Source organism: Ixodes scapularis, unplaced genomic scaffold (genome assembly GCF_016920785.2).
Source record: "Ixodes scapularis isolate PalLabHiFi unplaced genomic scaffold, ASM1692078v2 PGA_scaffold2__306_contigs__length_199485367, whole genome shotgun sequence".
In the NCBI taxonomy this organism is placed as follows: domain Eukaryota; kingdom Metazoa; phylum Arthropoda; class Arachnida; order Ixodida; family Ixodidae; genus Ixodes; species Ixodes scapularis.
Genome location: NW_024609857.1, coordinates 36,363,991 through 36,391,707, shown reverse-complemented (window position 1 = coordinate 36,391,707; position 27,717 = coordinate 36,363,991). Strand labels below are relative to the sequence as shown.

At 46.5% G+C, this 27,717-nt stretch overlaps 1 protein-coding gene across 2 annotated transcripts in view; it reads right to left on the bottom strand.

Moving 5' to 3' along the window:
- LOC8031543 overlaps window positions 1-27,717 on the bottom strand; it is a 431,410-nt gene that overhangs the window by 266,627 nt on the left and 137,066 nt on the right. The window contains exon 1 of one of the 2 annotated variants that reach the window (XM_042291804.1): window positions 5,352-7,094. The exons of the other annotated variant lie outside the window; for it this stretch is intronic. Within the exon in view, the coding sequence (XP_042147738.1) occupies window positions 5,352-5,510 (159 nt within the window). The 5' untranslated portion in view covers window positions 5,511-7,094. Of the gene's footprint in view, window positions 1-5,351; window positions 7,095-27,717 lie in introns of those variants that run through there. 2 annotated transcript variants of the gene reach the window in all.

Here is a 27,717-nt window from a genome sequence, read left to right as displayed (position 1 = left end):
TCTGGTGGCTTAAGGTCGCAGTCACTGCTCACGCGTCATACAAAAGACTCGGTGCCCACTACAGACATTATAAGACAATTAATCTGCGAACACACGCCTCAAGGGAGTTGGAAGCAGCTTCACGCATATGTCTGCTTCCAACATGACTGCAGGCCATGTTTGTACGGCCAAATATGTGACGAGGCCGTGGGCATATACCAACCGGGAGGGGGGGGGGCAAGGGGGCGCTTGCCCCCCCAGTTCTCAGAGTGGGGGGGGGGGGGGGCAAGGCATGTGTTTTGCCCCCCCCCCCCCCCCCTTCCTGAAACTGCCGCCACTGGGCAGGGTAAACATTGGCCGGCGGCGCCGAAAGGATACCAAGGGCACCGCCCCCCGGCCCTAGTGGGGGGGGGGGTCAGGTTTGCCCCCCCCCCCCCCCCCACTCGAAAACAAGTTGGTACGCCACTGGACGGCGCAGTTATAAAACGAAGAAAGACGCCCTAAGAGAGAGTACGCAGGCTGTCTTCTGGTTGATGCGTTATAAGTGTGGCCGCGCATAAACGCAAGTGCTGAACGCGTGCGACGTCATCGACTGAGATACAACACCTTGCATTGCACTGAGGCGCGTTGTGCGGACTTTGGTTGCCATAGCAGCCATATCTCGTAATCATGAGCGCTCGTAACGCAGTCGGTCGGGCAGAAATGTCTGAACTAGTCTTGATCACGCACCTGAACTTGAATACTACACGGAGGAATTAACACATCTATACTCAACTCCACCTAAAAAAAAAAAAAGAAGAACGCAAGTTTTGCCCATTGTTTATACGCTGCGCGAAGTAGTTCTTACACTATTCGGTTGTTGAAGGAAGAAGCAATGCTTTCGGCGTTTGAAACGTGAACGTCTTGATAAGATGACCTATAACTAATCGAAAATGCACCTACGCATTATCTTCACTTTCTAGTTTCTACATAAAGGTAGAAATTAGTAATTTTCCGCGGGGAGCTGAACTTTTTTAGTTTTACTACGGTTTTTCGAGGTGGAAACGAGTATAGAGTTACTATAGAAGCAGAGTTTGCCACTTTTTACGTCGTAAATATAGAGTATTAATGTTTTGCGGCTGAGACACGGGTTCAAGGCGAATCGTGTTGAAATAGTGAGGGAGTACGGCTTCTTGGCAAGGGCATTCGAAATAAAGCTTAATATTTAACAAATCGGCGCACTTTCGATGGTCGAGACATAAAACGCATCGAGAGGATCTCACCAAGGAAGTGACCTTCTTTCGTGTCCAAGGATGCAGCGGGCGGGAAGGTGTACGTCACTGAAAGTTGCGAGTCGAGGGGGGGGGGGGGGGGGGGGGGGGGGGGGGGCAACTGTCTTTCTTTTTTGATTTCAAGGTCCCGGCGCAACACAAAGCGAATGTCGCGACCACAAATGCCGCCAGGGGAGGCGCCAGGAACACGGAACTGTCTCCAAATGTACAGGAAAAGAGGACGAATGAAGAACGCACCGCGTAAAAAAATTAAATGAAAAAGAAGAGGACGCACTCTAGGCCGAAAGAAAAGATGCGCAAAGAACACATCGCACGACGTGAACTCGAGAACTATTAGGCACGAGCATTAGGCTTCAAAAAACACGGAAAGTTGCGATGCTACCTCCACTACCTTCTGCGTCCTTTATGCACACACACACACACACACACGCACACACACACACACACACAAATCGAAAATAAACGCAAAACCACACAGCTAAGAGAGAGAGAGAGCGGTGGGAGAGACGACGACGCGCGCGCTAGGTCTTCGTAGAGGTGACGGATATTTTATTTTCGCTTCTTTTTCAAAAAGAAAAGTCGCCTTAATAAGAAAAGAGTCTTCCAACTGTCTTTTCAGGCAGCAGTGAAGAGTGCACACGCTTACGTATTCGGTGAACTCCTCCGAGCCCATCACACGCCGCACCAGGAAGTCGGTTTTTGCGGTCAGGTTCGTCTCTTGGCGAGCTCTTGACGTAAAATGCACGTGCGCTTTTTAGTCACGAACTCTGTGTAGAGGTTGACGGGACCACTTTTGTCAGTCGAGTTTCGAACTGCCGTTACGGTTCGCAGGTGGCTTCCCCTACGCTCTTTCTTTTTCCTTTTCTAGGCAAATTGGCTCATGCCACGGATGGATCAACTTTGAATTTAAGCCAAACCTCTCGTAACCACTGTCGAGATCGCTGGAAATATACGTTGACGATCAGTCTCTCACTAAGCCTTCCGCGAGGGAAAACTGAAATTGTCATAGTTTTTTTTCCATTTCTCAACTGAAAGGCAACAGGGGAAGGCGGACGTAGCTTCAATGTTCTAGCCATCATTCAGGCATAGCTCCGATAACACGAAGGCCAAGGGAACTTGCTGTTACTCCTCATCTAATACTTAGTTCGTGTTCACATATGGGACATCAAAGCTACTCTAGGCGTACGCCGATATTGCCAGTAATTTATGTTATCTAAGGGGTAACATTAGAGACACCAGTTTTTAGTCAGTGACATTAAAAACTTCGAAACAGCTGATTTGGTAATCCAAAAAGCCTGAGAATCCCTCCTACCTACTTTAGTTTTAGCGAGCAGTATTTGTCCAACGACCGAAAGCAGCGCAGCCATTTTTATGCGTCTGCAACTTGAAAAAACAAAGCGTGATTAACTTGAATCCTCACCTGGACTTGGTACTCAATAATACGTTTGAACATGAAGATAGGAAACAAGCAGAAGCCTTAGTCAACCGAGAAAGCATGTTAGCTTTAAACACCCGTATTTCTTGGCTGCCAGCGACATTGAGCAAACACTTGATACGCCCGACTGCAACCAAACTTCCCAAGTATAAACAAAGCCACATCAGAACATTGCCATGGCTAACGAGATCACACGGAGTTCTAATTTCGGATTTCTTCAGGAAAATACAAGGATTCTGCTTCAATACTTTACAATAGATTGGTACCTTTTATGAAACGTCCCACTGAAGCTTGTATCTAAAGCCGGGGTCACATTGCTCATGCCCGAGTCCCGCTAGAGCGACAAACAGAAACAAGCGACAGGGGCAACACTCAAACCAGAGTCTTTCGCGATTTGACAGTCTTTGTAGAATAAAGAAGGCTACGCTCAAACACGAGCATCATGAACGCGAAGGTATCTTTGGCAGGCTTGCAATCGCTCGTGCTTACTTCACCAGCACCGAACGACTAAACGCCTGCCAAAGGTACCATCGTGACCATGCTGCATGTGCTTGAGGCCTGTCGCTGTCATTTGTTTTTGTTTTTCGCTCTATTGGTACTCGGTCATCATACAACATACGAAAGACAGTCTACAAACACGAGTCACCTGTAATATTCGTGGTTCGAATGCCGCGTGCCAAGTTTTCTCCTTGAACGCGTTGCCATGCGGCATTCGAAACAGGGACCTCGCGGTGAATCGAGTTCGAATCTGTATGCAGCTGTCTTTTGTATGATGTATAAGCAGTGCGACCGCGCCTTAAGGGTGTTTCTCGCTCGATTGGTTTTGATTACTGAGTGACATATACCAACCCATGTTTAGACAAGTATGCTTTGTTGTTCTTTTTAAAACAAACTTTTTAACCTGTAATATTCGGAGGAAAAACACGCCTCCGATGACGGCTAAGTAGCCTTTAGTTACGATTAAAAAGGAGGCATGTATTGTTTGATAAATTTTTTTTAGGTTGATGGTGTATATGGTTCATACCGGCATGAGAGAAGACAATAGTAAGACTTTCATAATAACACGAGCGATAACGTATCTCCAAAATATAGCAGACACTTGGGCATTGTGATACGGCCGAAACTGGGGGAAAAAAGGGGACGCTGACGAAACCATCATGTGTTGCCTTCTTACCCTTCTCGGGTTTTTCACGATGCTCAATGTTTACCAAATAGCTCGTGTCCTCACCATTATTTCAGCACACACGTGTTTCTTAATAATTTTTGCTTGTAAAACCAGTGAAAGGCAATTCACCACTAGAAATCACGTGACATGAGCATAGACAAGTTGTACGACAAGATGACGGTTTGCCTCTTGACACCAGACATGACAGCATCTTTGACAACTTATATAAGGGTTCATAACAAAAACTGTTGTCGTTTTGTCTCTAAAATGCAGTGGTATTGGTCCACTGTCTGGGGAACCTGGTATGGCTATATGTAAATGACGAACTAAGTCGAGCATTTTACAGCGAAGCTGTATATGACTCGTTGGGGGGGGTTTTCGTGTCCGTCGACAGAACAGTAGTCGACACATGAAATAGTCGACGGAAAACCCACGCGCGCGCCTTATTTCTTATCATGTGGTTTTGACACTTGTTTCAATAAGAAAGCCACAAAACAAGTGTCAAAATTACGTGATAGATGATATGCACGTAGCGCTCCCCGCATGCGTTTCGCGGTAAAAATTGAGGTTGCATAAGCTGCTGCGGTGACGGCAGCGTACGAAGTCTTTCATATATACAAAAGTTTTGGTACAGTGCATTTATTTTTCTTTCGTCAATCATTTGGGATAGATCCTCCTGTTGTTTACAAACATCAACTTCCGCTTGCGTCCCAAGCGACTTGCGGTCGCGCAGTCTTTGCAAACCTGTTCAGCTTGCTTATGTCACTAGCGCTAGAAAGCATAAATACTACACGGACAACCAAGTTGGAGATATAACGAGGGCCTTCGGCTGTACAGTATTACACCTTGGAGGAAGCAAGTCGGTTTACAAGAATACTCGAAACATTTTAACAGATCTCGCATTCCTTCGTTCTTTTGACGTTTACTTGGAAAGTCGACGATTAAGCGTTTCATCTATATTTCAAGCAGCGGTGTTAAGATAGCCTTTGTTCATTCAAAAAAAAAAAAAAAAAATGAACGAGCGACTTGCGTATGTGCTTGTGAGGTGCGCGCACATTTTCTGTCCAAACAGATCAAACCGGTGAATTAAAAAAAAAAAGTAGATTTTTGTAATCTTGAAATTCCCCCAGCTCTCGTCTGTCTTCAGAGTTCAACATACTTGGCTCGTTATATGGCTTCACAGTTCGTTCCGAATTGGTACGACATACTCAGTCGGAGGGTCCCACATTGCATTAAGGCAGCAATTGAGTGTATTCGGACAAAAACACACAACTCCTTATTCTCCCTTCGGCCTTAAGCTGAGACTTCAGCCAGTGCCACAAGCAAGAAATATCGAGGGGAACGCTTAGAAGCGTTCTTCCACAGAACCAGAGCTAGCGCTAGAAATGCACGTCTCAAAGCCAGGGGCGTGGGCTAGCTCGCGCTTGCAGCTTTAAACAACAATTCAAGCGCACGAGAGACGTGTCTAACGGTCCGCAGCATAAACAACATCGGCCCTCACCTTGCCGTCGGTGGAAGATCTCAACTTGGGCAACGTCGTGGTCGTGCTGGATCTGTTCAGGCCACCGCGACGTGCGAGTTCCCACAGGGCGGTCGAATAGGTCGACGAAAGCGGCAGCACAGTCAAGAGTCCCGGCCTTCCGCCGCGCACAGAAGCCATGGGGGACAACAGAGAATGATCCTGTCCCTCGCTGACGGGAAGGACCGAGAGTCTCGCTTGCCCGATCACGACGAATTCCGCGAGAAATCCATGCTTGCTGCAGGTTGTCCCACCTCGTCGCGGAAGGATAAGCACAGAAAAGTTTCCGACACTAGTTCCTGCCCATACCCTCTTCCTCTGAGACGTTTTGGCATACTACTTCCTGCCTTCAATCTTCGCGAACGAGTTCCACTGAGTTTGTTTACGAACGCTTGGTTTAGTCAGACTCTGGGGGGTGCAGTGACTTAAAGAAAAGTCACCTTTTTGCCTTCTTTTTTAGGAAAAAAAAAAAGCGATTAAACAGAGTTATTGTTGTTTTGTTTTTTTTCCTTTTGCGTTGGCTTCTTATTGATGATGAACTCAGATAACGGTTTCCGCCGAGCACGAACTGCACTTCATCTTGAGAAAGGGCAGGCTCGGGAGAAGACAACCAAGCGATAAAGTCTTTGGACGTCGTTTGAGACTTTTATTACCTCAATGTGGTACGCTGTGCTCGAACGGCTCTCGAATCATGATACGGCAATATAGCTATCGCCGCTGACGCAATCTCTAAAAAATCTCCATTCATTGTAACGCAACGGTTCCCTCGGTGCAACAACGGCTCTCCCAGAAACCGACCATGCTACTTCCGGTCACTTCGGCGTGTAGCGCTCGTCTTCGGTGCAATTGTTCAAGGGGGCGTACTCTTTCGATTGCAGTGCTAAGAAAGAGTTTTGCAACGTGCGTGCTCTTCACAACATGACCGTTACAATCACCGAACATTCAATCCTGTTCCTTCTTGTCCATGGAATTCAGTGGCGACAAAGCCTTGCCCGAATCGCGCGCACGTGAAATCTTGTCTAACGCAGTGTCACAAAAGCTTCGAGGTGTTATCCTTCCGACGATCACACAAAGGTTCATCGGCGCATCACTTCGTGGGAAACGTCGCAGCTTCTACGTTAACACTTGTCCCCAAGTCTTTCCCGGCTTAGAGAACCAAACGAAGGGCTACATCCGGGCTCTACCTCACTGGGAAGAGTAGTAGCGGTACATGCTGGGGAAGAGCGCGTACGCGCTCCAAAGACCCACGTTCGAACCGGTCGTCCCCACGGGTGGTCGCGCGCACCAGTGACCACGCTTCCACAATCATACGATATGGGGCACCGGTGCGTAGGCAGACGACTCCACGTGCCCTCCCTCCCGCGGGGGCACACACAGCACAAACACACGGGGTTACACACTCCCAGACGGCAAGCACTGTCCGTCGTCGCGGCGCACTCACGACGGGGCGGGCACACGTAGTCCACGTGGTTGCGGTCGGATCCCCGAAAACCGGCCGACTTTCTTCGCTGACGGCGAGTCGGCGAATGTTTGGGCAGCGCGGGACGCGATGCGCCGCGCGCGCTCCGACTCGGGGAGGAAGGAGAGGAGAGGTTCGCTTCCTGTGTACGCGCGAGCACTTCCTCAAACAGAGACTTCACGTCCCGCGGAACGAAATAGTCCAACAAAAACACGGCGCGCCGAGCGGGGAGACCCCTCGGAGGAGCGGCCGCGCCGACATCGAGAGCAGAAAGAAGAGAGCCAGCAGCTCTACATTCCACCGATGCCTCCCTCCTCCTCCTCCCCCTCCCACATCCTTCTCATCTCGCCTGGGGACGTTTATTCCCTAGGGACCCTCGCAGTCCGGTTTCTAAATATTCCACCCAAGATGAACCGCGGAGCGAAGGCACGCACAGACACGAAGACTCGCAAAAATTTGATTAATTTCTGACGCTTTGATTGGTGGACAACGTAGTTGACTGGCAGGACAACGTAGTTGATTGACGGCAGTTGGTCGGTCCCACCGGCTGACGAGCCCAGCAACGTTACGCGTTCGAGACACGGGATTGCTCCGGTTGACTCCCAGCTTTCGGTGGTTCATCTTTGCGATAACGGGAAGTTTAGGTTTGCGCGTAGTATATATCTTCGCGCGCGCGGTAGGCTTCCGGGACACGCAATATAACGGTGCCCTGATTAGAGAGTTTCACTGGTACGTTTCATCGAAGGTAATTATCTCGATTTTTCATCGAAGGATTCGCTCCGAAATTAATGGGCCCTGTTCGAGACGCACACTCAAGCGTATATGCTTGCCACCGAGTTCGAACGCACACAACTCATTAACTTACTAATTAAAAAAAAGAGTGCAAGGAGGTGAACGGTACGACTCTAAATTAGATGGAATATGTGTGCGAGAAGCTCTTCCGCGCGAACGACACCGAACGAGGTCTTCTTCCGCGTTCTCGGTCGAATTGGCACGGGATGGTGTTGTGCGACGGATTGGCAGTGAACTGAAATGTAATTACCGGTCCGTAGGAGAAACACCTGCTGTGAGAACGGTGTGCGAAGCGCACCATGTGGTCAGTGAATGTCATTAATATTTACGAGTTGTTTTCCGAAAGAACGTTTTTGTTTTAACTTTTTTTTTTCTCTCTCTTTCAGATAGATGTGGTGGTACGATACGCAATTCAAGCGATTTTGCGATCGTTGGCATAACAACGATATTAATTGGTCTCGCTTCATGAACGAGCACTTAATGTCGTTTCTTTCTTGTTAAGGTTTTCACGCCTTGTAAACAGTTCAGTGCTGATGACTCGCTTTTTTCAACGTTTTGCTTTAGTCTATATGCTTTCATAATAACCAATGAGAGAGATGAAACATTTGATGTTCCTCGAGAAACTGGTCGCCCTGATTATGGCATCAGCAGTAAAACACAATTTTAAGATGCAATCAATTATTTAAAGTACTTCTCAATATCCGTGAGGGGAGATATAAATTGCGCGTCAAAGCAGTTTGCCCCCCCCCCCCCCCCAAAAAAAAAGGGGGGGGGGGGGGCAAGAGACAGGCAAATCTCATCCCTCTTGATTGCTTAAAGGCCTACGTAAAACCTCGTATTTCTGCAAGGAAGGGAATCCTCTTACCGCTCCCATCTCCTCAACTGCGATGGGAGCCAAGTTGAGGCAAGATAAAAAGTGGAGAGGATATGGCAAAGAAGGAGGCTGGCAAAAGTGGAAAGCGCGAAGTGTACCTTGTATGTCGGCCTTTAAGCGATATAAATACGTCCAAGTTTACCCTTATACTCGTACTTCGCTTTGACTTGAGCTGGTGGGCCCAATCAGATAGCGTCAAAAGCGCGCCATCGCGGTGTTCGTCATGTTTCACTACCTGATCTATCATCACTGAACCAATCATAAACAGATAAAGGTCCAGTCACGTGCGCTTTTGACTCTGCCTGATTGGTCCCTTACTTCCCATTAGCTCTGGAGTAGGCTGCGTGTCGACTTGATTGAAACGAAGGACAGAGAATGCAAGTTTAACAGCAAACACGATGGAGGACCTAATTTCCTAGTTTTCTCAAGGCAGACGTTTTCATAGCCTGCCGAGCTTAAAGCCGTTCAAAATGCGTCGTCCTTAAAGTCCAAAGAATCGCGAAAAAAAACAACAGCAGCAACAACAACGGCATCTGCGCGTTAAGAAGAAAGACGGGAATATAAATGGGGGACATTAAAGGAAGGGGCTTAGAAAAGGACAATGAACACCGCAGCTAACGAAACAAGAACCTACCGCCGCATTAGCAAGTTAGGTCGCCGCCCTCGATAAGCTAATTCCGGAATTGTAGTCAAGTTTCTTGTGTACCGACTTTTAAACAAAAGTAGATTGCTTGGATTGGTCGCCGCAGAAAGCATAACTCAGGAGACAAAAAAAAAAAAAAAAGCTTGACAAAAAACAAAAAAAAGTGCACAAGTAAAAAAAAAAAATTGGTTAATGAATTTTTTAGTTATCTAAGATAAAAATATGGTTAAAAAAAACAAAAAAACTTGCTGAGCGTTATCGCAAATCCCTAAATATTAGGCACTATTTGGAATCATTTGGTGCCCGTGGAAAGTGCGGTTGTACGATAGTTACCAGTAATGGAACACGCGCGAGGTTTGTGGTGCAAAAACACACCCGTGTGGTTTTTCCGTCTGTTATCAATTTAGGGTTGGGCGCCGACTAAAAACTTTAGCCCGATGAATCGCAACTTTGTTAATCGAATACTTGATCGATTATTCGGTTCCGTTCATTCCCATGTATAATAATTTTAAAACATTCAAATTACTTTTTTTTTTTTTTTCGCTGATTGTGTGATAAACGATGCAATGTACAATATCGAATTTAAAATCAACATTGAAGTGTAGTTGAGAACCCAGTCAGAGTCACCAACACTCACAAATAATTACTTCAGCCGTTGAAGCAAACAGGTTCTTTGATATTTTCCGGCAATAACGAACTCCCTTGATTGTTCCCAACGATCTCTGTTGCGCTAAACGGACAGTCGCACGGCGTTGAAATGGCTGGGACACCATTCCACACTTGCTTGGAGTTACAAATCTTGCCCCCATAGTTTAGCTTGGGTCAAAATTGTACCTAAAGTTAATTTTCATATATACACGTGTTCGTGTTCACGTCTGCTTAGTGACAGCGTTAAATGTTTACTTTTCTTTTTAGTGAAATTTAACCGATTAACCGGTTAAAATCATTAATCGAGATGAAAGCATTAGATTGAATCAATTAATCGGTAGGTTAATCGATCAGGTGTCCGGCCCTATCTTATCATGCGTGTTTTCACACAGCCAGCATTACGCCTGCTACACGCTTTAGCGCAGCGACGCGCTTCCCACGCGCCACAGATGTTTCCAAAATATATTTCCAGATGTTTCTAAAAATATATTTCATTAGTGGTTTTTCGATGACGCTCAGAAAGTTTCAAATTGAAGCCATATGTTTATTCTCACTAGTTAAAACTATCATTAACCAATTTCAGTTAATTATCAGACTGTTCGTTACGATTAGCCCCCTATAGACGCTTTGCAGAAGCTGCGCATGGGCGTCACAAAAATAAAACGACCTTCAGTTTTTGTTTTCCCTTATGTCGTTTATTTAACTTCATCATTACTACAGCAGGACAGGGTCTTGCCATTTAAGAATACACTCTGTGCTTCTCCCCGCGTTGGCCTTTGCGGAGGCTCGGCAACGCCCGCTTTAGTTCCTCGGCCTCTCAGTAAGAAAAGAGGAGGTCAGCAATGGCGGCTCTAATCTGGCGCGTGTGCAAAGCGTCTGCGTTGGGGACTCTTAGTAAACCGTTTCCGTGTTCCTTTTACCGCACTACCGGAGCCCTTGAAGCACGATTTTAAGCGCGTCCCGCGGTTACGGCATCACTCGGCCACTCGCTTTAAAGCATGCTTCAAAGGTTATGGTAGTGCGGTACGCAGAACAAGGCAACGGTTTGCTAAAAGTTCCTATTATGTCCTCCTGGCCGTATAACTCACCTAGAAAAAAACACATTAATGTAACTTTCACGATTTTTTTTTGTACAATCTGTAGAGCTTAATTACACCTCCTCTATGGATATATCGCATATCTCATTGTACATTTCTATGTTATCACTCTATGGTATTTATTTCCACTGCTTCCTCAATGAAGTTGCATTTCATTGAACATATGTGCTTATACGTTCTATTGGAATTGTCATCTTGATGTCACATTTCCAACTTCCTCTTGAAATAGCCAGTTTCTGAAAGAAACAAAATTTTTCTCATCACACGAAGTAAATCTGTACGAATGAGTTCTTCGCTGTTTTAGTTTTTTTGTTTTTTTTTTGTCTTTGTCTCGTGCATACAACAGGTGAAATTAATGTATTTGGATGGAAACCGGAGCCGATGTTAAGCAAACGCGCGGAGGAATTTCGATCCACATTCTCAATCACCGATAAGGCGGTAGTAGAAAAAAAAAGACCTATCATCTCCCAGAAGCACTTTCGTCATCATGCGTAAGACCTAAGAACCGTCCACTACAGCCTCGTTTCTGACCGACGTTTGTTGCGATCAAATGCATAGACAATGATCTGGCCACTGTCGACTCAACGAAATAGCATTTGCACGCACAGCAGTTGGATCCTTAGCGTAAGAGTAGATAAATTCAGCTTTCGATTTACCGCTATCGTGTCCATCGCGAGACAGGCGAAGAATATATGCATGAGAATAGACGGCGAACCTGGTGGTCTTCCCTCCCCTTGGCATCCAAGCGATGTATTTCGAGTTGCGGCAGCCATTAGCTTGAGAGATTAGTATCTCACGGTATCGCGTTTCAGTTGCCTCGTCGACGTGCATACTAATCCGACGAAAAAGGCTCCTCCTAGTGAATACTTTAAGCCTTGGCTTCGCAACTTTCGCAGCGAAGCTCTCGGAAGGTTTCGTCACCACTTGTCAACTTACCACATGAGTTTAGTTTTCCGAATATTTTACACCAAGAGCCTAAAGCGCGCCAATTGGTATGCAAGTCATGTGCAGCATCTAAGCTGGTATGTTCCATGTTGGGATAAAAATATGACCGAAACAATCTGGCAGGTAGTCTCGGCTTGTCTTACGACAGGAAGGCTGGGTTTGCGTTTGACGTAACCGCATGTTGGAGGAAGTCTTCTTTCAAAGGAAACTTTTCTCAGCAGCTAGGTTGATTAAATAGTGTATATTACCGCTGGCAAAAAAAAAAAAAAAAATAGTAAACGAAGGTCCAAATACGGGGAAAAGCCAGCCGTCAGAAGGTCAAAACAACTAGCTTTTCGTCTAAGACACGGCAAAACATACCGTATTTACTCGAGTAATAATAGCCGCACTGTTCATGAGTGCGCAGATTGCCGATCACCGCGATCGACAGCATGATTCCAGCTGTTTACAAGACAGAGATAACGTCTTCGTTGGAGGATACCATCTGTGAAGATTGCATTTTTATGGAGAATCGTGTTCTCGATCTAGTTATTCGCTATGTTATTTATGCGCAACGAAATGATTGGCTATATATGAGTTATGTGGGAAAGTAGACGCAAGGGCCTTGTTCATAAATAGTGCGGCTATTACTCGAGTAGATGCGGTAATGCCGTCTGCTAAAGCGGCCACGCTAGCTTGGGCTCCCAGCTAGGCTTCCAAACCGTCCGCGCTATGCAGCTATGCGCGGTCAACCTCGTACTTCCTCGTGAGCATTTATGCACACAAAGCATGACACAAGCAGAAATAAACGGGAATAACTAAAAAAAAAAATACAGTGGTGGTTTCGATTAGACGCTGACTTTTTACGATACCCGAAAACACGCTAATAGAGAGTTTGAGTAGATCGTTCCGATACCTCCGATAGCCCCGATAACGATACTATGCATGCGCAAGGGAGGCGGTGGCGGAGTATCGGGTATCGTTATCGGAGTCATGGGAACGATCTACTAAAACTCTCTAGTATTCGAAACTGCCACAGCCTATGGGGGGCGCACTAGTTCCTATTAAAATAAAGCTCTTCTATCCTGGGAAGACTAGAGCCACTCTATATGGCAGCGTAGCTGCCAGAGTAGCGACACGACGCAAAATTATCTAGATGTACGACGTCAGAAGCGCCTATAGTGATCTCCATTTTGGGCCTGGGAGGTTTCTATGGTAACCGTACTGCTAGCGACGCCGGGCGGCAACCTTTATTTAGTTGATATCTCCATTCGTTAACTGAAAAGTGGTAACAGACCTAAAAGACGCTTTGCATGGCGGCACGGCACGGGCATCTGGAGGAGCGGTGCCTGTTTCTTCTGTGAAATGAGGCGATTTGCAGCGTGCACGGACAAGGCGAGTGGTTTTCAGCGCCGCCGGGATGGCGGCCTCTTCGTGCGACGAACGAAGCATCCTTGTACTTTCGGACTTCGCTCCTATGGAACAAAATCCGATTACGCCGGCCACGACAGGACGATTGCCTTGGGACATGACTGCTGCTCGACTGCCCCATAGGAAGAGAATGTATGCTTAGCACCATACTTCTTCAAGACCCAATCATTCATACAAGATGAGATTATCTCACCGACTGGCGAGGAGCGACGTCGACGACGGTATCACCCTCGTTTTGGGCGATGAACAGTCGACGGGGTTAAACCAAGAAGGACAGCACGGTAGTCTACAGAGGATTGTTAACGCCATCAAAAGAGACGGACGCCAGATGTGAGGTGTTCTTGCCGACAGGCCAAGTGGTCGTTCGGAAGTTTACCGGCATGCAAAATGTCAATATTTTTATCTGGTGTATAGCACGCATACCCGTGCTAAGGGGGCCATGAAATGATTCTTTAACTTCTTCCTTTGATTTAATCCTCAACTCAAAAGAGAACAGTGTAATCACGCGGTCGTGACATGCTATAGGGCACCGGTGCGATGACCCCAAGCTTCCATTGTGCTTTTTAAGCACACCATAGAACTTGTCATTCGCAAGCGCACTCATGTGCACTCATCGGCCACGAACGCGAATTCAAATGTTTATCGACGAGTATATTGTTGAAGAGCGCATACGTCCGAGTGACGCAGTTTTCGTGTCAAATGAGTGAGCTGGGGTTGGCTGACGTCATTTTGGCTTGTGTAGGCATTGCAAAGAGGATATTTAGAACCATACACACATGATGATAGCATCATAGCACATGGACATTAATGAGTACAAAACGGGCCCAACTACAGAAAATAAATATTACACTCGTAGAAAATAGTTGTCTGTAACCTGTTAATTACAAAGACGAACACACCTCTGAGCATATAAATTTAATAGTATGTGTTGATGCATTCTTATAGAGCACGTCATTTCAAATACGTCATTTGAGCAAACGCCAGCTTGTCACTTGAAAAAAAAAAACAAAAAAAAAAAACACTGAGATCAAATGCAAGCCATTGCAACGAAAGTGCGTTTGTCGATGTCTTCAGAACTGTCAATTCGTAAAATCGCCGATTAGTACAAAAGGTTAAAGGTCGCAGGCGCTTCCTCGCTTAAAGTTGCTGTATTATTCGGTGACCCAGGGCTGAAACAACTTCCCCAAAGCCCTACACGCGACGTATACCTTTCGTTTCGATTCTCAGAAATTAAAACTTTTGAAGGAAGCTAGAAAATGCGAAAATGTTATCCTAAAAGCTATATTGTGATATCGTTGATTAGTACAAAACGTAAAGATCGCAGGAGCTTCCTCGCTAAAAGTTTGTGAGTACGCGGTTACCTGGAGCTGAAACAACTTCCCCAAGGTCCAACATGCGACGCATAAAATTCGCACTGATTCTCAGACATTCCAACGTTCAAACAAGGCTAGGAGTATGCGAAAATTGCATGCAAAATGTCTTATCGATCCTCGAACAAATTCCAGGAATCCCAGCACCGCTACGGTGATATGACTGATGCTGTCGCACAGGTATTAATATCCAAAGTGATCTTGCACAGAAAAGGTATCAAGTCACATTCTTTCAGATCTTCACGTTATACCTGCGTCAGAGAGCACGAAGAAGTCCGAAATCGTCGGCAAGCAGCGGCACATTACGACTACCGCGCACCGAACAAACTCGTATCCACCAGCTCTGGGCGCTGCCATCTTACCGGTGACATCACGGCTCTTGCGAGGTCACGTGACGAGTAGTCACTCGGTTGCTACGGAAACCGAGCCAGCTCAGCTCGTTGCTATGGTACCGCGTGTGACCAATCACGGTGAGAGGCGGCACAGGGAAAAGCGTGGCGCTACTCTGGCAGCTACGCTGCCACATAGAGTGGCTCTAGGGAAGACCAGCGCCGTTCATTGTTGTGGAGATGCCCGAGACACGCGACGCGCGCCACTTCTGGGAAGAACATGGCGTCTGAAATCTAGCTCAGTGCTGCGCTGTGCCGCCATGATCTTCCCAAGGGTTGCGCGAAGCGGCTTTACATCCAAATGGCTGTTATCTGGATGATCGTCGTAGAACAGCAGTACGAGGATGGGTCTGCTGCACGTAAGTACGCCTACTATTGTCAAATACGAGCGATATAAAAGCCGTATCTCATGCTTCCATGTCAGGAAGGTGTAAGTAAGCACCTGCATTCTGAAGTAGATCATCCAGGGTATGGAGAACACGATTCTCACACCGCGGTACCACCTTCACTGAAAGTTGCCAATAGAGATACCCTCCGACTTTCCGATCTTGGGTATTCAACGCGAATCGCGCTCGAGCGAATTATGCTCCGTTCACCCTTCAGCTGAGAGTGCAGTCAAAGCTACAAGCACGAGCTTGTAGCTTTGACTTTGACTACAAGCCCGCGCTCCTGGCTTTGAGACCTGCATTTCTATCGCCAGTGCTCGTTCTGCGGAAGAGCGCTTCAAAGCAGCGACCTCGTACACTTGTGCTTGTAGAATTGGCTGCGGTCTTAGTTTAAGGGTGAACGGAGTATAGTTCTAATAGGGAGTATTCACTGGACGCCATATTCGTGGGTGCTGTTTAGAGCACATGCTCAGAACGAGCTCACATCAATAGGCTGCTAAGACCGACACTCTTGATGGTACGGAATGCACGTTGCAAAACAACTGTGGAAGTTCGCCATCAGCACGCGCTCACCATTCGCGCACACAGCTATGGCCGCCAGTGAATACTCCCTATAGCAACGGAAACGATCACAACATCAACAACAGCCATGTTTTTGTGCCTCGAGGGTCAGAGGGGACGCTCTCAACGATACCATTAAACAAAATTGAAAGAACAAAAAGCTGGCTCTGTCTACGGCGCGGTCCCGACACCAGTGGTTAGGCATAACGTCGCCATGAGTCATCTTGAGCAAAGAGGGGGTTCGGGAACCGGCAATTAAGACGGGCGCAACCGAGCAGACCGCCGTTTTTTTACTTCCGACTGTCGCCAGACTGCGTGGTTCGGCCTGCTCCGCGGATCCCTTGTGCCAGCCCCCGCCAAACCGGATGTCTTTCTCTTTTTTTTCCTGTCGGGTGCAGTGACGCAAGTCGACGCGCATTTCCCTGGAACCCGGTGAAGACCGACGCGGAGGTTCGGCGGGGGAATACGGAAGTCGTCAACTTCCTTTTTGACGCGTTCTGACGTGGCTTTCCTTTTCGCTCGCTGGTTTCCTCGGCAGGGCCGAAAAACAAAAAAGCTGCGTTTATTTTCATTAGATGTACTAACGTGCGCACAGGCTCATTATAAAAATGCGTTTTCTAATAGACCGATGTCAGAGTCAGTTTTATTATGCCACAGCCTGCCCCGATGCTTCGTGGGAGCTGTAATCTTCCTGTACGCGCGACCACCCCGCTGAGGGGTATGCGCGAGCAGAGCACGACGCGACGCGAGTTGTTTCGTGAACTGGCGCCTGCCTCCTATGAACTACAGTTATGGCGGCCTCACGCATGCGTGGAACGCTTAGTGGATCGGTCTATCGGTGTGCACGCGGTTTCAGCGTCAACAAGCAGTCTTTACTGTAATTCTGCAATTACGTAAGCAAACATGGTGTGATTTCCTTACTTTTCGGAAGTCGTTGCAACGACTTCTATCTTTATAAATTTATAGCTCACCGACTTGGTGTCATACTTCAGGGTGATGTTTAGAGCGCATGTTTAAAACGAGCTCACATTACTAGGCTGCTAAGACCGGCAACCTTGGTGGTGCAGAACGCACGTTGTAAAAGAAATGTGGAAGCTCGCCTTCAGCGCGCGCTCAGCAGTCGCGCATACAGCTATGGAAGCCAGTGTGGCCACTCTAAAACCGGTCTCTCATAAAAAACGCTGTCCCTCTGATTTTAGAGGGGACAACAATGCTTTCAGGGGGACAGCTTTTTTTAAGAGGGAAATTGAAAAATAAAATAGCAACATCTAGAGGGACACCAACATATTAAGAGAGACCATGGAAACCGTTTCGTTAGTCCCTCTGAACAGGAAAGACAGACAAAAATATTCACGCGTGTCCCTTCATATTAAGAGGGGACTGGTCCCTCTTAACTCGACCAATGTAGTTCGGTCAGGAGGAGGGGGGCAGGCGCACTAATCCACGGCAAAGAGTTCGGACGGTGCTAAGGCTTCGCGCCAATTCACGGAGAGCTGGAAACGGTCGTTGCCGGAGAGTCGCAAGCGTCATGCTGCTCGTTTGACTTCCTTCGGGTGAGTAATCCTGTCATATTGGCGCTTTTGTTTTGGGTGCATTGCGAGTGGGAATAACGAGCTATCAATATTTTCACGCTGGCTGTGAGATGCACGAGCTTTGCATGTAGAGTGAGAGTGTTCAGCTGTAGACCGCGGACGCGGTCGCTTCCTGGATCTGCTCGTTCAGCTAGGACAAAGCGTCGCTAATCGTTTGCCCTGCCGTGAGCCGCAGGGCTGTCTTTCGCACAAAACACTTTTAGCGGGTTAGGGTGTCCCAATGTGTACGCGTCTGTCTTAGGCTGGTGATATCAGACCATTTTCTGACCGACGCTTTTGTCTACTTTTTAATTTCGAACGCGCGTTCGTTCTTCTCCCAGCTTGAGCTGCTAACTTTGGCAGTGCTACGCCGGCATTTTATTACCGGCAATTTCCTTGTTTTTATCCGTGAGCGTACATTGTCGGCATCGAGTACTACAAAGGATGGCATCACCCTCCCTAAGGCAAAGCCAACATAAAGGCACCCTAGCTGGGGCTGTCAGTGTTTGTAAGCTTGGCTCGCCGATTTCTTTCTCGGTGTGCACTCTAAATGCTTGAGGTTGACCGCCCGAGAGCGTTGATTGACAGAAACAATGTTGGCGATTTTGCGTTTGTTTGCCTTCACAATTCATTACAGCAATTTACACTGCAACGTTATGTTGTAGACATCGTTAGCGTTGCAGTGATTATGAACATTTTTTTCTCAAGTGAACGGCGAGCAAAACCCCATAATGTGTGTGTATGTTTGAGAAATAGCACAAAACAAAAAGAAAAAAGGTTTTTTTTTTTTTTTTTTTTCGCGTGTTCGCGTTGCGTCGGCGTCGCGGCGTCTGCGGAAAGGGGGGAAGGGTGTAGCGGTGGCCAGGGAGTACATTTTTTTTTTTTTTTTACATTTTCTTGGCGTACTTTTTTGTTCGTTATATATTGACGGCCGCGCCGGCAAAACTACCGGCTTTTTTTTTTTTTGGCGCCGATTATGTTTTTTTTTTTTAGATTTTATTTATGATGTTTATTATGCTCTTTGTTTTCTGTAGCTGGCTGAATATTTTTTTTCTGTGTCGTACATCCGCGAAAAATTAATAAAGAGAAGTTTGCTTTTTTTTTTCTTTCTTATGCCTTTTAGGGCTAGGTTGACTATGGGCGTTAAATGACTGACCGTTATTAACAATCTTGTTTTCAGAGTGAGGCAATGGCAACGAACGTTGACATGAAGAGAACCAGGCGGGAGTTCCGCTCGGATTGCTCGTGTAAAGAGCTCTACCGGGACCCTCTGCACGGTGGAACGCACCACCCTGAGTGGTGAGCCTACTGCGGCCACCCGCACACGGTTCACAACGAACTCGGTAATTATTAACGTTTTGTATTCTGGTATGTAGGTAGGCTCTATTTGCGTTCTGTTAGCATATGCACTGCTTCTGGAAAAAACATGAATGGCTTGCGGCGAATTGTTTACAGAAATGTATTTTTTTATTTGATTATGTTGCTTTCTAAAACATGCAATAGGTCACTTCTGCAGCTTCGAGCCGCAAATGCAATCCATGCTTTCCAAAGCACATGGGGCTTGTAAAGTTAATCTACTACTAAATGCGTTTTCGTTTTGTCTTGGTAATACAGAAACGATTGATTCTCGTAAATTAATTAAAACTGCAGTCTATTCTCGCACCAAAAATTAATAGTAGCAGAAGTTACGTCATAAGCTAATGTCACTCGCTATTTCATCGTATACAGATTGGGTTCCGAATCTTTGAACTGTTTGCACTTTATTTTCGCATTTGTTTCCTAGCGCCTGCTTGATAACAGGTGAAAGCGCTTCATTACCTTTATTCTAATTCCCACTCTCTGTATCTAAAGGAAAACAATATGGTCTTTCATTCAGCTAAAGGTGGATGCACAACTTCGGTTCCATAACACGATCGTCACCATGCTGGGAAACCTGGAGGAGGTAAAAGGGGCCTTCTGCGGAGACAACCCAACAACATTCTTGAACATTAAGACCATCCTCCGGTCTCGATTGGCCAGAAGTTCTTTCATCATCTATGGTATGTGAAAAAGCGAATGCAAAAATAGAAATCTAAGTTTGACGCTGACGCAATTTTTTTTTTAACAATTGCTGCTTGCAGGACGATTTTACCCCTGACGAAAAAGTTCCAAGACCCAAGACTTTCCTCGGTTCGGAGAAAGGGATCGTTTCTGGGAACTGGTCAGTGAAACTCACCGCTAGCACGACTATGGAGGGGGCACTAGTCATGTGCTTATGGGTGTATTACATAACGGGACTCTCCTACCTTGTGGCATGTGGACAAACCCCTGGACTCCTCTAGGGTCTGATCGTTGAAAATAAAGCGTTCCGATTCAGTTTATGTCGGAGAAGCTCATAAATCGCTTATGGCCGTTCAAAAACAACAGAAATTCTGAGCTTCTGCTGATGGCAAGAGACGCCGAATAATTCGTTTTTTAATGCTATGAAGTAGGTAACTACGCTTTAAAAAAAAGCACAGGAATCTACTTTCCCGAGCCAGCACTTGGAAAGTCAATCACCGTAACTCACGGAAGCAGCTCAGCGAATCACGATGCCGAAACATAAGATTAGACCAAAAAAGCCAGCCTGAGTTGTGACATTAACTAATGCAAAACGTCACGCTTGTTGTGCTTAATGTCGCAACTCATTTTTTTGGTATAATCATATGTTTCGGCATCTACATTCGCTGAGCTGCCTCCGAGAGTTATGGTGATTGTCTTTCCAAGTGTTGTGCGGGTAAGTAGACGCACGGGCTTTTTTTTAGAATGTACTTTTCTTTTTGTGTTATCCGCTAAAAAAAGTTTTTTTTTCCAGCACGATTGTATTGTTATTGTTTATGATAGGCAAATGAGTCACTTTGCAGCACGAAATTTTTTGTGTGATAGTTTCCAAGAAACGCCGATTTCTGGCGTCGTTCTAAGTCTTTTTTATTCGTAAAAGCTACCAGAACATCGTTATAGAATTATTATTTTGATAAAGACATATCAAAATATTTTCTTGTGTCATGGCAAATAAAACAGTGTTTACTCTTAAAGATTGTTACTGTTTTCTTTAACACATTGATTCCGTTTATCAAACAAGATATACAGATCAAATTTCAATTCTGCTAGGCAGCACAGAATAACTTTGGTTAAACAATATCAGCGAAAGTGCGAGAAGTGCAGTACAGCATGTCAGCTGACACTCAAAACACGAAGGAGCAGAAATTGTACGATACAATAACAGAGGTAACTTAAAGCCGGGGTCACGCTGCTTATACATCATACAAAATACATTCTGCTGACATGTTCCAATGCGAGTCACCGCGACATCCGTGCTTTGTATGCCACGTGACAAAGTAACCTCTTGATTGGTTACCTCGTGGCGTACGAAGCGCGGATGTCGAGGCGACTCGTTTCGGAACATGTCTGCAGAATGTATTTTGTATGAAGTATAAGCAGCGTGACCCCGACTTAAGGGGTACTATACCCCTGCATTTTAAGCGGGCCACCGTCCCTCCGAATTTAAGGAAGAAAATATCTAAAAACTGTCCCTCTTACTAGGGGACTCTGACCTCAAATTTAAGGGAGACGCCGCCTCGCTTACTTTAAGAGGGGTGGTGTCTCACTTAATTAAGAGGGAGCATCTCCATGTGATATTAAGAGGTCTATCGCCCCTCTTAAAGTTAAGTGGGAAAAAATCGAAGAAATGTCCCTCTTACTAAGTGGGACCGGGCTTAGAGTGTATAAATGTTGATCATAGGAGACAGGCGCTAGTTCAAGAGCATACTTGAGTAGTCATTCAGTTACAGTAATTGAATTACTGTACTTAAATTACTGTTCTTGGTAATTTGTAATTGTAATTAATTACTTTCAGCTGAAAGGAATTGTAATTTTAATTTAATTATATTCTAGCGTCAGTAATTGTAAAATTTCAGGCACAATTACAATTACTTTTGCAATACTTTGTGGAGCCGACAGAACGTCCCTGAAAGCCCCAGCGCTCACACAAGCAAGCTATCGCTTGGTGACACATTCGCACACATAGACAAGCACACACATACACGCATAACAAAAATAGTATTGCGTTGTTTGTTGTTTTGTTGCTTACACTGCGGGTTGAGAGGCAATCCTCTTTGGAGTCTACATCAACGGTGCCGCGTGGCGCCGTCTGCAGAACGAGCAGAAAACAATAGCGTAAAGATGCAAAAATATTTAAAAAAAAAATTATCTTCAGCTTTCAGCCGAGCTTGGCAATTTTAATTGTCTACAATATATTTTTTTTTTGTTTTATACGTTTCTTTTTTAGTACTGTCACATATTTTTATCTTTGTATTATTTTCAAGTTTTTTTCCTGTTTGTTTTACTTCGGATATTATTTGCATAATCATTTTGGAGACTGACCTCGCACCTGTGAATATTGTCACCAAAGATTCGGAAGCCCCGATTCGGTTCTTATATATTTCTGAGCCGTTATAATTTCAACTTAATGTAAATAATTTACAATACCATGACGTTTGTATATGAATGCGGTCGTATTAGCGCGTATATATATGTTTCATATTAATACTTTTAAATATTCATATATGACTAATGGAATCTTCCAGCATATGAACTAATTTATTATTATGTATTAAAAATATAGGAACGTAGTACTTCATTACCCCAAACTGTCAAGTTCTATCATGAATTTAACAAAATTCATAAAAGGAAATTACAATACGTGGCATTTATGCAGCGATGCTCAAGCCTCCTCAAACACTGGGGCAAGGAATGAACAAACACGTTGCATTCTATAAAACTCCTTTGAAGTTTTATGGCCCAAGTCGGGTCGCTCTCAGAAATAAGTAATTGTAAAATAATTGCATTACTTTTTAAAAGTAATATGTAATTGTAATTAATTACTATTACTTTTCATGTAGTAGTAATTTTAATTCTAGTTAAACTACTTTTGAAGCAAAGTAATTGTAATTAAATTACAGTTTGAAAGTAATTTACCCATGTATGTTCAAGAGACAGCTCGTGCCACCTGGTTGCTCTGTTCGCGCACATCCTCTGCGGCGTTGTTGGGCGTGCAGAAAGACTTTATTCGGCGGCAACTATTTTGTGCTACATTGTCAAAGCTAGCTTTGCTTTCAACGTGCTCCACCTCCGACAAAGCTAGTTGCGCGAGCGCATGCAAATGAGGCGCAAAAGACAAAGCCGCGCGTTTTTTCAGCAGTGCGGGAGTGCTGTACAGTGGAAGCTATACGCTAGCCTTGGCAGTGTAGCACAGAATGGTTGACGCAGAGTATTGGCGACGTGAGCGATCGAAAGCGTCGCCGTGATCGGTCTTCCACGATAGGCCGAATGCTGAGTATGACGTCAGCAAAAGATTTCCCATCGACGGAAACACGACCAACTCTATACTTACGACCACTCCATCTCATCGGATTCTTTTGCTATCCGTGGGTGCGTTCCAGCTGATCGCGTTTTCTGGTTTCAAGCGCGTTCACGGTGTAAAATGTTTTTCTCTATGTAAAAAATACTGAAGGAGCCCAATTCGTTAATTAGTTTTTTCTTTTGTTTTAGTTTGCGCAGCCAACACCAGATGGTAATGGCTGCGCCCGCGCGCCGCTAACGCCGTAGAGGCCAACAAAACGTGGTGCAACGCGGAAAAAAGTCGAGTAAAAATACCGAGTTCCAGGCCCCGCCACGAGGCGCCGCTGAAACTCGACCCTCCGGAGGTGCGTGCTGGAGTGTTTCCAGATGTGGCGGTTGTAAGTATTGAGTAGGTCGTGGACGGAAATAAGAGGAACGGAAGAACTCAAATTTTGACGGTGTTGGCAGTGTTGGTTTGAGAGTGCTATGATTTCAAGCTTCCACCATGCTCTTTACAAACAGATTCAAACTTGTTGTTCACAAGGTAATGACGTCACGAAAGGTAACCACAGGAGGGCGCCACCAAAACATCTCACCGCCAATAAACGTTTTCAGGCAGCTGTGCATTGGCGCCGCCGTAACCGACCTTCAGTTTTCGTTTCCTCTTTTTCCGTTCGCCTCACTTCATCGTTGCCACAGTAGGACAGGTTATTGCCACTTCAGGTGCTACTGCATCCTTCCCCCGTGCATAGGCCTTTGTGGAGACTCGTCAACGCCCGCTTCTGTGGCTCGGCATCTCGGTAAGACAAGGGAGGTCGGCAATGGTGGCTCAATCTGGCGCCTGTTTAAAGCGCCTATACACCAGTTCCATATTTACAAGTCCTCAGCCCAGCACGCGCATGTTCGTCACTTCGGAAAGCGAGCAAATCATGCTCCATACCCACGAACACTGAAAACGAAACCGGCCAGGGGCCCTGCTTTTGGGAAGGTCTATTATAGAGCTCCCACGATGCATGGCGGAGGCAGTGGCGTAATGAAACTGGCTGTGAGATCGGTCTTTTAGCACAAGAGCTGTTATTGGGTTTAAAGACGTAATAGCACAATATAATATAATGCGTTGTGACGTCTGACGAGAGCTAAGCTAGCCTGCCAATCAGATTTTTGCAAGCTAGACCGCGAGTTAGAGTCGTGGGTATCTCGATATCTCGGTACGTGAGCAAACAGTGGAAGCCTGATTTCATAAAAAGAATACGTTTTTTACTCATCAATAAATGAAAACAAGAGTTAAAGATTCCTAAAAGGGTATTCACACGAGGGAGAAATCCCGGTTATTTCTCCCCGGCACGGCATCCCACGACGAAAACGTCAGGCTTTGCGATGTGCAAGAGCCTCGCGTTTTCATCTCGTGATGCGCGCCTGCCGGGGACAAATCCCCGGGATTTCTTCCTCGTGTGAATACCCCTTAAACAACAGCGCATTTTTAGATGTTTCAATTTATTCTGACCGACCCTGCCTCTTTTAAGCAAGAACTTTAATTACAGTTTTTTTATGCGCATGTGGGATTTGTTTTAAATAAAAAAATATGCTTTTAATCGCTGAAATCCTTTTGACTTGAGGAATGGAAGGCGACGCATATGGTAAAAGCTTGGTCTGCTGGGCAAGTTGGTAGTGGACATTCATATTAAAAATAGCGCAAAAGAGACGGGACAAAAACACGAAGAAGCACACAGGACAAACGCTAAACAATAGCGTTTGTCCTGTGTGCTTCTTCGTCTTTTTGTCCCGTCTCTTTTGCGCTATTTTTAATATGAATGACGCATATGGCTACGCCTTTGCCGGAATAAACATTAAATTTGCAAGAATGCTGGAATAAACATAAAGCCTGGATCAGACTAGGGTGCCTTCATGTGCGCTTTGCTTAGGGTGGAGACATCTGGCCATTTTGTCTCACACTTTTATTTTTATTTTTTGTTCAGAAGCGCGTGAAAGAACGTGTCCCTGCACGCGCTCGTGGCGCTGACTGCGCTACGCCGACATTTTGTTTTCGTCGATTTCTTTGTATTTTCCCCGTGAGCGCGTGCTGTCGGCATCGGGTACTACAAAGGGTGGCATCACCCTAAACAGAAGGACATTGAGGCACCCTAGATCAGACAGTTGCGTTTGACTGCGTTGCGGCTGCCAGAAACCAGGACATCCCTGCTGCTTATATCGTGTGCCAAGATGATTCCTTGAATTTGATTCCACGCTTCATACGAAGCACATATGTGCTGGTGACTCGCTTTCGGTTCTCGGCGCAACGCAGTCAAACGCAAGTGTCTGAACTGGCCTTAAGACCTCGAAGAAGCTCCGTACACAGCGCGTGCTCGTTTGCTCGTTTGTTCACGAGTCACTAGACGCCGAATTCTGGAGTTCTTGCGCTGCAGAACTCAGGGATCCAGAGATGCTGGGTTCAATTCTTACCCCTGCCCGTTTCGATGTGGATGATCATCGTATTGGCGTGGTCGTGTTCGCTTACGATTTCTTACGTTACGCGAGCAGTCACCGAGTCATTCGTATTTCGTATGGCGCGTGTAAAGCTACTCCTTCAAGCGGTCGCCACGCTTCATTCAAAGCACGGATGTCCCGGTTACTCGCCACGTAAGTGGTCGTAAGCGGTCATAACGTGACGTAACGTAGAAAAACGCCCTGTGCGAACCAACCTTATTGCATGATGCACCGCAAAGACCACATGCTAGCGGCGGTGCTGCACCGGCTATAGATTTCACACCAACAGCGAAGGCACCAGACGTTCACTGGGGCTGAGTAACTTCCCGCTCTCTAAACATGTACACGACACAATTACTCGTGCTGGAGTAGTAGCTTCTACAGCAGATCTTATATTGCGACAGCCTACACCTACATGTGATCGTTGTGAAAGCCGCAAAAGCGACCTCTGTGCTTCGAGTGCTTCCGTACGTCATGCGCGCACGCTCGTTTAGGACGACATATGCCTGTGTTTGTAGCAGGCACGTAGCCGGTGGCCGAAATCTTCCATTTGCTGGGACCACCTCTCCCCCCCCCCCCCCCCCCCCCCCCCGTCATACAGCATTTTGTCATAGGCGCCCCCCCGCCCCCCCTTTCTGGCTACGTGCCTGCTGCAAATACAAGCATGGCGTTCTAAACGAGCGTGCGCATAACAGAAGCACTCGAAGCAAAATCCTGGCTACGTGCCTCGTTTGTAGCTCTGGCTAGTCTCTTCTCTTCTAGACCTCCGGTTTCGCCGGTGCGAACGTTTTGGTGCGCTGTCCAGAGAACATGCTCAGAACGAGCTCACCTTAATAGGCTGCTAAGACCGGCAATATGTGAGTGTCGAATGCACGTTGCAGCTGAACTGTGTAAGGTCGCTATCAGCTCGCGCTTAGCAGTCGCGCACACAGATATGGCCGCCAGCAAATGCTCCCTGAGACGCTTTGCAGCAGTTGCTCATGGGCGCCGCCTTAACCGACCTTCAGTTTTAGTTTCCTCTTGTTCTGTTTACTTCACTTCATCATTACCATAGCAGGCTAGGTTACTGCCACCTTAGATTCTACTGTGCCCCTCTCCCCACCTTTGGCCTCCGTGGTGGCTCGTCAACGCCAGGTTTAGTGTCTCGGTATCTCAATAAGAGATCGGAAGGTCAGCAATGGCGGCTCTAATCTGGCGCGTGTGTAAAGCGTTTAGCTGAGACTAGAAGCTCTGCCTTGCGCGAGCTCGCTGGCTTTCGCAGTGTTTTGATTGAGCGTGCCTGCGCGTTCACACTTGTGTTAACAAGGGCAGAAAGCTTACGATGAAGCCGGAGGGGTATTCACTGGACGCCATATTTGAGGGCGCAGTTTGGAGCGCAAGCTCAAAACAAGCTCACATTAATAGGTTGCTAAGACCGGCAATCTTGATGAATGTCGAATGCACGTTACAAAAGAACTGTGGAAGCTCAACATCAGCATGCGCTCAGCAGTCGCGCACACAGCTATGGCCGCCAGTGAATACTCCCTATAGCTAAGTTGCCTTCAGACGGAGCCGCGAGCACACAGCTATGACCGCCAGTGAATACTCCCTATAGTGTGGGATCAGCTGAGTGGCCTTCAGACGGAGCCACTGTTTTTATACCGCTCTTTTTTCTCTATGAATTGACCGGAACGCACTCCCAAATCAAAACATCGGCGGCGGAGAGCGTCCAATAAATTATAAAGCCGAAAGCCCGCTGCAGTCTTAGTCCACGTCGCAGGCAAGATGCGCAAGCTTCCGTAATTGATAATCCTCAACCACAGCAGCAGCAGCAGCAGCAGCAGCCTGATCCAAGCCAACGAAGCGCAGACGAGAGACAAGGCAGTACCGATACGGACTGTTACCTACACAAGACTGACCTCGCCAGAGTACAAGGCATTAGCGTCACGCTCGACGGCGGGACGACCCATTAGGAACCACCGCTATCTACGACGAACCAGAGAGCAGAACGAAAAGACAAAATTGAGTCCTTCCCGCGCTGCATGCGATAACTGCCAGAAAAAAAGCATGCCTGAGAGACAGAACGGAGGTCTCTCTTTCAGAAGCTAGGTCCTCGAAGCGGAGACACGCCTAACAAGAAGAAGACGACGGGCGTCCTCCCGCAAGGGCGGACAGATGGACGCCGTCGGGTCACGGTAAGCTCTCGAGGAATCCGTCGGGGCGAGTCAAAACGCGACGTCGTCGACTTGACTGCAGGACGAAGGGCGACCCCGGCTGTCAGAACGACTGCTGCTCTCACGTCGGGATGCACTCAACGGGACAGGATGACACGAGGGGGAAGACAAAAGCGCAACCAAAAAGAGAACAAGAGACGAGCGCACG